Source organism: Kryptolebias marmoratus, linkage group LG10, assembly GCF_001649575.2.
Source record: "Kryptolebias marmoratus isolate JLee-2015 linkage group LG10, ASM164957v2, whole genome shotgun sequence".
NCBI classification, from domain to species: domain Eukaryota; kingdom Metazoa; phylum Chordata; class Actinopteri; order Cyprinodontiformes; family Rivulidae; genus Kryptolebias; species Kryptolebias marmoratus.
The window spans coordinates 2,379,418-2,389,686 of NC_051439.1; the positions used below are offsets into that span (position 1 = coordinate 2,379,418).

Below are 10,269 nucleotides of genomic sequence, written 5' to 3' on the forward strand. Positions count from 1 at the left end.
GAGCGGATCTGTTTTGATGACCTTAGGATTGCGTCTCTGCTTTTTGCAGATGATGTGGTCCTATTGGCTTCATCAGGACGTGATCTACAGCTTTCGCTGGAGCGGTTTGCAGCCGAGTGTGAAACGGCCGGGATGAGGATCAGTGCCTCCAAATCCGAGGCCATGGTCTTGAGCCTGAAAAGGGTAGAGTGCATTCTCTGGGTCGGGGAAGATGTCCTGCCCCAAGTGGAGGAGTTTAAGTATCTTGGGGTCTTGTTCACGAATGAGGGAAAAATGGAGTGGGAGATCGACAGGCGGATTGGTGCAGCGTCTGCAGTGAAGAGGGCACTGTACCGGTCTGAATACAAGCGGCTGAAATGAGTTTCCTCCGCAGGGTGTCTGGGTTCTCCCTTAGAGATAGGGTGAGAAGCTCGGTCATCCGGGAGGGACTCAGAGTAGAGCCACTGCTCCTCCACTTCGCCCAAGTGGCTGGGGAGAGGGAAGTCTGGGTCTCCCTGCTTAGGCTGCTACCCTTGCAACCCGACCCCGGATAAGCGGAAGGAGATGGATAGATGGATGGATGTTTACTTGATATTTTGATTATTTATACAGAAAAAAGAATAATAATAATAACAGCAACAACAGAACAATACTTATACAGCACCAGTACAGATAAATCAAATAAATCAAATCAGGAGGCATGTACATAAGTTACATCACTTACTTAAAAAATGTAACCTATTTATATATATACTTAAAGACAGACATCATCACGGTTCACATTTCTAACATTTTAATTTTGAGACAATCCAGAACTCATTCCTGTTTTTTTAAAGCATTGGATTTTCCATTCAGATAATATCTCAGTCTTTCTAATACAATAACCTCAGAAATTACATTTTCCCACAACTGGACCAAAGGGGCATCACAACCAATCCATTTAAGCACTATGGACCTTCTAGCCAACATCAACAGGAATTGTACAGTCTCTTTGTCAGTATCCAGGTGCCCAGGTATAAGCTCAAGGAGTCACAGCACTGGCCTAGAGAGAAGTGTGTGCCCTATAGGGGAGCTAATTTCTCTACATACTGCCTGCCAGAATGCCTCTATGATTTCACACTCCCTCTAGTCCCTATACCTGGTTTACATTTGGGGCATTTTGGAGAACTTCTTGGTGTGTATTTGCTATATATATAGCATGTGTATTTGCTATATATATAGCAAATACACATGTTATATATATATATATATATATATATATATATATATATATATATATATATATATATATACATTTAAAATATTATATTGCATTTCCTTATATCGGTTACATATATTCTAGAAGGCAGCATCATAATGTCTCCCCATGCTTGTAATTCAGCATAGAATCTTGACACAAATCTTTCATGTTTATGACAATCAAGAATTGTTTTTTTCAAGTAAATAACAGTCCCGTGAGAACTCCAGTGAGTCCATTTTTGCCTTGACGTAATGCCTTAGCTGAAGGTATTTGTAGAAGTTAAAATGCTTTTTTTAAACCCAGTCCTCTTACTAACTTTTGGCCAATTATTTCAATTAGTTGCAAAATGCTCCTCTAGTTGTTTCTTATTTGTATCACTTACTTTTACAGCTTTTTATTGCCACAGTCCATACTATAATTTAAATTGTGTTGCTGCCATAAAATACAAAATAACCTTATTTTTCCTCCCCAAAATGCATAGTGTCTCAGTTTCAACATTTGATATGTTTACTATGTTCTACTGTGAATACAATGTGGGGTTTATCAGATTTGAAAATAATCACATTTGTCAGGATCTGTATTTGTTTTCATTATTTACCTATTCTGTGGTGTTCCCTGTTTGGTTTCGTTTCTGGGTCTTTATGTTTGTGTATTCTTCTTCTTCTTCTGAAGTTTTATGGCAGAAGGCAAGAAACTGAAGGTGTGCATTACCTACTGGTATGTGAACCAGAATTTCTCTCAGGAATTAAATTCTATTATAAAGCTGCGTTACTTTTAAAAAACAAAATAACATCTGACAAATGTTACTTTTTGAATTAGCTCTAAATAATTAAACTAAATCAAATTTAACTTTAAATCTATTTAAATTTTTAACTGTTTTCTTTTTTCCTCATCTTTTTCACATGCTCAATAGTTTCATCTATTCCACATTATTCACATTTACCATTACAATGTCTCCATAAAATAAAAGAAACTATTTAACCCAATGTGCCTAAATCTAAAACGAGAAATAATTTTCTTCTGTTTGTATTTTCCTTTGTGTTGGAGTGTTTCAGTTCTCTCCTGCCTTGCCCACTCTCACCTGTCCCTAGTTGTTCTCTCACCAGCTGATTGTCATTCTAGTTCATTAGCTGTCCCTTTATATTCTGTTCTTCCCCTTTGTTCTTTAGTTGGGCAGTATCAGCTTTTTGCTGCAAGTTTGGGGTGTTTCTTCACCTTGTGTTCCTTGGTTCTTGTTATTTTCTAAGTTTCTCTTGTTTGCTGCCACATCAGCGTTTTTCTTTAAGAAAGTAATTTTAATCTTGATTCTTGAGTCAGCCTGCATTCTGGGTTCCATCCAAACTAGAAACCTGACCGTATTTTTTTTTTTTTCAAATTTTCCCCAAATTTCTAATTTTGTTGAAATTGCAGTTGCACAAATTACATACAACAAATGAGAAATGTCAGATTTTACAGGTTAAAGGTCATAACAGGACAATTAGAAAAAGACTGAACAAATATAGGAGCAAGATTTAGGTTTGAAAAGTATAATCTGAATAAATTTAATAAATCTTGAGCTATAGTAATCTGCAAAACATACTCTGAGGACTAACAAACTGCTAACTTTTTTTCAATTCAAGATAGCTGCCACAGTTACCTTGGCAAATGTCTATAACTCAGTCACACGTTGAGCTAAAATTTGGAGGATGGCATTCTGCAGCAAATACTTGCCCTGCTAACAGCTAAACACCAAGTAGCAGGTACCTTTTTGTAGCTTTTCTCATACATCTTCTATTTATTATTTGTTTAATATTATTGAGCATATGCCAACAAAATAAATTCAGATACTAAACAAATAACAGAAGAAGTGAGATTAGCTTTTTTTTGTTTGTTTGTTTATTTTACACAAATTTATCATTTATGGCTGCATTAAACGACAGATAACTGCCTGTCATTTTACAAAAGAGAAAATACCTATTTATTTTTGACTCTTTTAATCTTTATACATTAAGTAGATAAATGAAAGACGTGTTTTTTTATCAGTCAAAAAATTCATTTCACAGAACAGCATTTTTCACTGCCAGGAGGCCATGTTTTGCAATTCAGTGTGGCGATGATTTAGACTCCTGGAACCTTCTGAGTGTGCAACAGGAAATAAAACTTAAAGCATATATTTACAAATAAAGCAAGAACAACATTGTTGGTCACAGATTGTTCATTGATTCTCAGAGTCTAAAAGACGACACAACACAATCTTCTAAACAAATTTACATCAATGTTTCTGACTTTTTATCATTCACACACAGAGACAGGATTTGAAAGCATTCTTGTTAAACTTTTAGTGAGATTTAGACACATATACACATGACAGAAAAAATTATATAATATCCCAAAAAAACCCACAATTTTTATTCATTGTGTGTTCAACAAATGAGAAGTTTAATCCCAATTTTTAGAAATGATAAACTGTAATGTTTTTGTCTGTGTGTGTGTGTCTATCTGTTACCAAAACGTCTCTGAAACCAATTAGCAAATTTTATTAAACTTTAGGAAACTAATCATTGGATATACATCTACAAATGATTACATTTTAAAGTCAACTTGATTCAAGGAGGCTGCCACAGCCAAAAGACCTTCAAGACCACAAAAATTATTATAACTCAGTCAGTTTTACAGATATTGGTCTCCAGTGAGTGTGGAGACTGATCTCTAACACTTCTTCTGAGCACTAACAGAGTGCAGATCTTCATTAAAGATTTTGCCAATAACTATTTTGAGATAACTTTTTTTGTCTGTTAGCAAAATATCTCACGAACCACTGGTCAGATTTAAATTAAACTTCCAAGAAATAATCATTGGATATAAATCAACAACTGATTAACTTTTGAAGCTAGCCCTATTTAAAATGGCCACTATAGCCAACTGACTTTAGAAAACTAGAATTTGCCTATAATTCAGTCAATTCTACATATACACTGTATACTGCTAAAATTTCATGTGTAGCTGAGAGTCAATCACAACATATGGTCCAAGTGCTACTCATTGTGTGAGATTTTGGCTTGAAACTTTGCCATTAACTGTTGGAGTCAACCCTGCATGTCTATTAGCAAAAATATCTAATGAACAATTGAATACATGTAATGAAACTAAAAATTTTGTTTACAACTCATTAACTTTTGGAGCCCAATCAATTTAAGGATGGCGACCACAGTTAATCCATTTTAGCCAACACAAAAATGGTTAAATCTCAGTCAACAGCTAGAGTTCAAAAATAAATAAAAAAATCATTCACAATACATACTCTAAGCATAACATCTGGCAATATTGCCTGAGATTGTGCATCATGGTGTTTTAAAGGTTTGGCCAAATTGGCTACAACTCTATCTTCTTATAACATAAGATGATCTTAATCTAAAACTCTGGCATAAATGACAACAGGTGATATGCATTCCTTCGAGAAATGCTACGCTTTTATTTATCACATATGTCACAAATAATGCAAGAAAAATAACAGTAGAATTTCAAAAATAGGTAAAATGCAACAAAATAAAGCTGGTCTGGCAATATGGTTGACATTAGCACTGCACAGTCTGAATATATAAATATTCCTAGAAAGAAAAAATGGTGATACGTTCTCTGAGGATCCTTGGTTACATATTTTAGGGACATTTAAATAAAAAACACAGAAAGCAATGACTGAAAACAATAATCAGATAAATAAATCACAATAATTAAAATTAAATCACTAATATGCAGGAACTAAAATGTTTGAATAATCTTCGTGAGTCAGGCACTCCCCATCAAACAGACACTTTTTGGCAGCATCAACACTCCAATTATTAGAATAAAGTTTCAAATTGGGGCATAATGAATATTGATCTCATTGATTCTGTATTAATCACATCCTGCTGCACAATAAACACATGCAAAATATTCCAAGCACACACACACACACACTGCACCTCTGCCCTTCTCTGATAGAGAATAGAAATGTGACACAAACTTTACAGGGATTTCCTTGTCATCCAGAATATAAGGCATTTGTAGATTTCTGTGACATTTTTTACAAACATGTACATGTACGCACGAGTGCCTCTGTTCAAATTTGGATCAATATGGAGGCGAGCAGGTGTTTTGTACTCTTGCTTTTTAAATGGTGCTGATTGTGTTGCATGAACATAGCATGGCACTTGCTGAAACAATCTATTAAGAAATGTAATCTTTATCGCCCGCCGCCAAAGGGCACAATTATGTTTTTGCCTGTGTGATTGTTTGTCTGTATCATTAGCAAGATATCTCACAGATCAGTGGACAGATTTTAATGAAACTCTCAGAAAGTAATCACTGGATGACTGTCTATAGCTGATTACATTTGGGGTCAACCTCATACAAGATGGTTGCCACAGCTACGCAATTATAGCAGACACTAACATGGCTATAAGTCAGCCAATTTTACACACATCGAGCTAAAAATTAGTGAGCTGAGGGTCATCTCCAATTTGTGCTCCAAGTGCTAACTGACTGCACTTGGATCTGTTTTAAAACATCTGAGACAACTGTCTGGCAGCAAAATATCTCAAAAATCAATTGGTAAATTTTAATAAAACTTTAAAAAAATAATATTAGAATGTACATCCACAACTGATTAACTTTCGGAGTTAACTCAATTCAAGATGGCCGGCACAGCCAATTAACCTGAGGAAACACACAAATGGCTATATGTCAGAAACCAGTTTTACAGATGTCGACCTGAAATTTGGTGTGGTAGTAAGTGAGCATCATCCTCAATACATACTATGAGTACTACATATTTTACAATATTTTTGCTTAAAACTTTGGCATTAACTGAGTGTGTCAACCCCATCTGTCTGTTAACAAAATATCTTATGTGCAACTAAACAGATTTTAATGAAACGCTCAGAAAGTAATTACTGGATGTGCATCTACAAATAGTTAACTTTTGGAGTTACCACCATAGCTTATTGACAATAACCAATGGAAAAACACAAAAGTGACTAGAACTCCATCAATTTTGCAGATATTAAGCTGAAAAATGTGAGGTGTAAGTTGCTGAGAGTGAGTCCCAACACCTACTCTGAGCACCAAACCATCCATCCAGATCTCACAAAATCATGAGATCACGAATGAAGTCATTTGCAAGGCTTGACCCAAACTGCAATAACTCAACCCCTTTACATCATAAGATGACCCTGGTTTAGAAAGAAAATTAATAAATAAATACTCTGACATTAAAGGCGTAGGGAGATATACATCCCTTCCAGGAATGCTAAGCCTTTAATTAAAAAAAAAATACATTGATATAATTCTGTTGAAGCATGATGACCTTTGGCTTTAGTTCAGACAAACAATGTCAGGTTTTCAGGTCCTCACTGTTGACGGTTCATAAGCTCACTGTGGATTCTGTCCATCCGTATGAGCCGTCTCCCTTCAGAGTGCTGGCTGTGCGGCACCGGCTTGGCTGGTTGTCCACCAGGCCAAAGAGACGCGCCGCCGCCCCCCGGTACTTCCAGGACATGGTGTTGTAGAGGATGGGGTTTATGGCAGCGCTCAAGTAAAAGAGAACCACCGACAGCAGGCTGCAGTATTCGGACAAGACGGAGAGCAGCGGGGACGGTGCGTCCAGGGAGCGGAACTGCAGGTAGCGACCGACGTGGAACGGCAGCCAGCACAGGACGAAGGCCAGCACGACCACCACTTAATAAAGGGACGGGGGACACGGGGACAAGAGGATAACAGTCAGCCAATCAAATCAATTGATATTTGCGTAATTTCCCTCTGAACTTACCCAACATTTTGATGGTCTGTCTGTTGCTTTTGTCCCTGTGAGACACTCGAGAGCTCATGTTTGTTTCCCTGTGTCTCTGCCACAACCTCCGGCCTATCAGGCTATAGAGGACAGTCAGACAGAACACCGGCATGAAGAAGAACACGGAGCTCAGCCACAACATGGCCCCCATTAGGCCCGACTCCACGGCGTAATGCGTCATCCTGCACTCCCGAGTATCCCCAACGTCCACAAACAGGCCCGTCTCGTTCATCCACGATCTGAGGTTCGGTGTGTCCCTCTCCACCCCCACCATGACAAATACGGGACCTGCGCTCGCTAGGGACACTGTCCAAATAATGAAAATCAACGCGCGCACGCGTCTTTTGGTGACCAAAGCCTTGGCGCGCAGCGGGAAGCAGATGGCCAGGTAGCGCTCCACTGACAGCGCGGTAATGTTCAAGATGGTGGAGTAAGTGCACGACTCCGACACGAACTGAAAGAGTTTGCAGAGCGCGTCACCGAAGCGCCAGGGCCTGTACCTCCACATGCGGTACAGGTCCAGAGGCATGCAGAGGAAGATCAGCAGGTCCGACACGGCCATGCTGCACAGGTACAGGTTTGTGGTGGTGCGCATGTCCCGATATTTGCTTACCACCAGGATGGTCATGACGTTTCCGGCCACTCCGACCAAAAAGAGCAGCGCGCATGCGACAGTGATGACCGCGAGCAGAGGGATAGAGTAATAATTGAGCGGAGGATAAGGTCGGTCGGCGCTGCTGTTGGAGGTCTCCTCCCAGCTGCAGTTATAAGAGAGGCACTCTGAGTCATTGGTCCAAGAGGGCATGCTGGCACCGCGATTATTCACGGGACCAGGCCTGCCCCTGACAGCTGAAGTCACCCTGACACCCTTCATGCCCCCTGGCGCCGCGTTTTCCTCCTTTCATCGCCGCGTCTGAGGATGACACGCGTGCGTAAAACCAATATCCAATCCGTGAAAAACAAAGCTTTCTCCCTTAAGGCCAAATTCAAAATTGTTATTTTCGGACTCTAACACGAATAAGGCGTTTTTTGTGTTATCCACACATTCTGAACTAGATCCTAATACCAGAAAAACAGCTGAATGTTCAAAATAAATCAAATTCACACGATCGACCTCTGTAATACGCATCAGTTTTCAAAATGTGTGCGTAATTATATGGCACAAGATGATAATAATAAAGCAGGAAAACATACTAATCTACTTTCTATTCCATGTCAAACTTACAGACACATTTTCTTCTGGCTGTGAGACCCTGCAGCAACTTGGAGTCATCCGTGCTTAAAGAGTTCCAAATACTTCTCCAAATCATTCCCAGTTCCAAATCTTTTACTTCCAGCGCATCACAGGAAAAGAAACAAACAGTAGATGATTTGATGAGTTGTGAAGAGCAACTATCCTTTGGAGGACACCGAGGTCCAAATTCACCCAAACAAAAAGGGAAAAACAACAACAACCGTGAAAACAAACGTCACAGGACGGGAAAGAGACAGTTTTACAAAAGTCACAAAAATCACGGTGGAACGACGCATTGTGAGCATATTCAGTAGAAAATGAAATTGTAAAAAATTAAAAAAGATGAGAAGAAAGAAACCTAGTTTGGCATTTACTCCTCAGGATTTAGTGACGGTGCACAACCTCTGTGTGGCTCCTGATTCCCAGTGCGCCAAGACATCAGGTGAAGTGGTGCTGCACTGTAGGGAGATGTAGAGGTCTGCAGCGAGTCCGACGCTGCAGCGCCACCTACAGGAAATGCTTGGACAATAAGACCAGCAAAAAACTGGCCATGTAGTACCTCAGGGAGAACAGCAGAGGAGAGAAAAGAGAAAATGATCCCCCTCCCACATACACACACATAGTGATATTTGAGGTTCAGTCATTTCTGAAGCTATTCCTGCATAAAGGAACTTAAACTACATGTGGAATAATTTCACCAAGCATAGACATTTGAGCCTGCATTTAGTCATTACAATCATACTGGAGTCAAAAAAGGGCAAATTCCTGTGGATACATTTAGAACCAAAGGCTTACCATTCTGTTTGGCCTTTCATGTCAGAGTTTTAGACTGCAAGTAATTAATAATAAGATTTGACGGACTTGTAGCCGTTTTGGTCAAATCTTGAAATTAATGTTATGTGCAGTCTCATGCGATATCACAAGATGTCATGCTCAACTACAACCTAGCCCAATATCTGTAAAACTGACTGAGTTATAACCATTTTTGAGTTTTTTTAAGGTCACTTGGCAGTGGCAGCCAGAGTGGGGTTGAGTCCAAATGTTAATCAACTGTAGATGTACATCCAGTGATTACGTTATGCAACTTTTACTAAAATGCATCAAAAACTTCATAAGATACAGTATTTTGGAACCAGACACATGAACATGCAAAGACATGGCCAAAAACATTAACCTTACCTTTTGAACGATAATAAGTTTGTGTTTGATGGGAAATCAAACTTTAAGGTGATATCTTATTTTATTCTGCCTAAAATGAGTTTTATTAGAACAGACGCAGATAACTGAATTGTTTTATAATCAGACTGAAGCTCAGATTTAATTGAAAGCTGAAATTATCCTCAGGATAATAACAGGCATCATTATGCACATAAGACATCTATTAAATCAGTGTCTCAGCACTAACGAATTAAAACTTATTCTTGTGTACCATTAAGGCAGCTTTAAACTCATGATCTATGTCCTTAAACACAGAGAAAGGATGTTAATTTCAACAAGATTAAAACAGTTTTTTCTAATATCGTTCAATATTTATGATCTGAATATTGAAAGTCTGAAATGCAATTTTTAGGCTTTTTTTGGGAGTGAGTAAAAAAAAATCACTTTTCTCCTGATATTTTTTAGAAAATGCCTTGTTTGAGTGACATATAATTCATCCATCCATTTTCTTTATCCGCTTATTTCTTTCTGGTTTGCTGGAAGCTGATGTCTATCTCCAGCAGTCACTGTGTGAGAGGCGGGGGACACCTTGGACATGTTGCAAATCCATCACAAATAAAGACAAACAACCATTCACTCTCACCTAGGGACACCTTTAGAGTTAACAGTTAACCTAACATCCATGTTTTTGCGTTAGAGTAAATCCATGCGTACACAGGGAGAACAGACAAACTGTATTGAATTTTCACTGCAATGCAATCCCTGTGCTGTGCAGCATGGAGACAACAATGGAAAGGAACAACTCCCTTTTAACAGGAAAAGCCTTCAGCAGAATCAAGCTCTGGATGAGCG

The 10,269-nt window shown here is 38.7% G+C and overlaps 1 protein-coding gene across 1 annotated transcript; it reads right to left on the reverse strand.

The window, feature by feature from the left end:
- Positions 1-5,882: 5,882 nt before the first annotated feature.
- On the reverse strand, positions 5,883-8,651 carry ghsra (growth hormone secretagogue receptor a). The gene is made up of 2 exons (XM_017439374.3): positions 7,005-8,651; positions 5,883-6,913 (listed from the first exon to the last, which is right to left on the reverse strand). The coding sequence occupies exons 1-2, from the start codon at positions 7,897-7,899 to the stop codon at positions 6,600-6,602; spliced, it is 1,209 nt and encodes a 402-aa protein (XP_017294863.2). The 5' UTR covers positions 7,900-8,651; the 3' UTR covers positions 5,883-6,599.
- Positions 8,652-10,269: the final 1,618 nt, after the last annotated feature.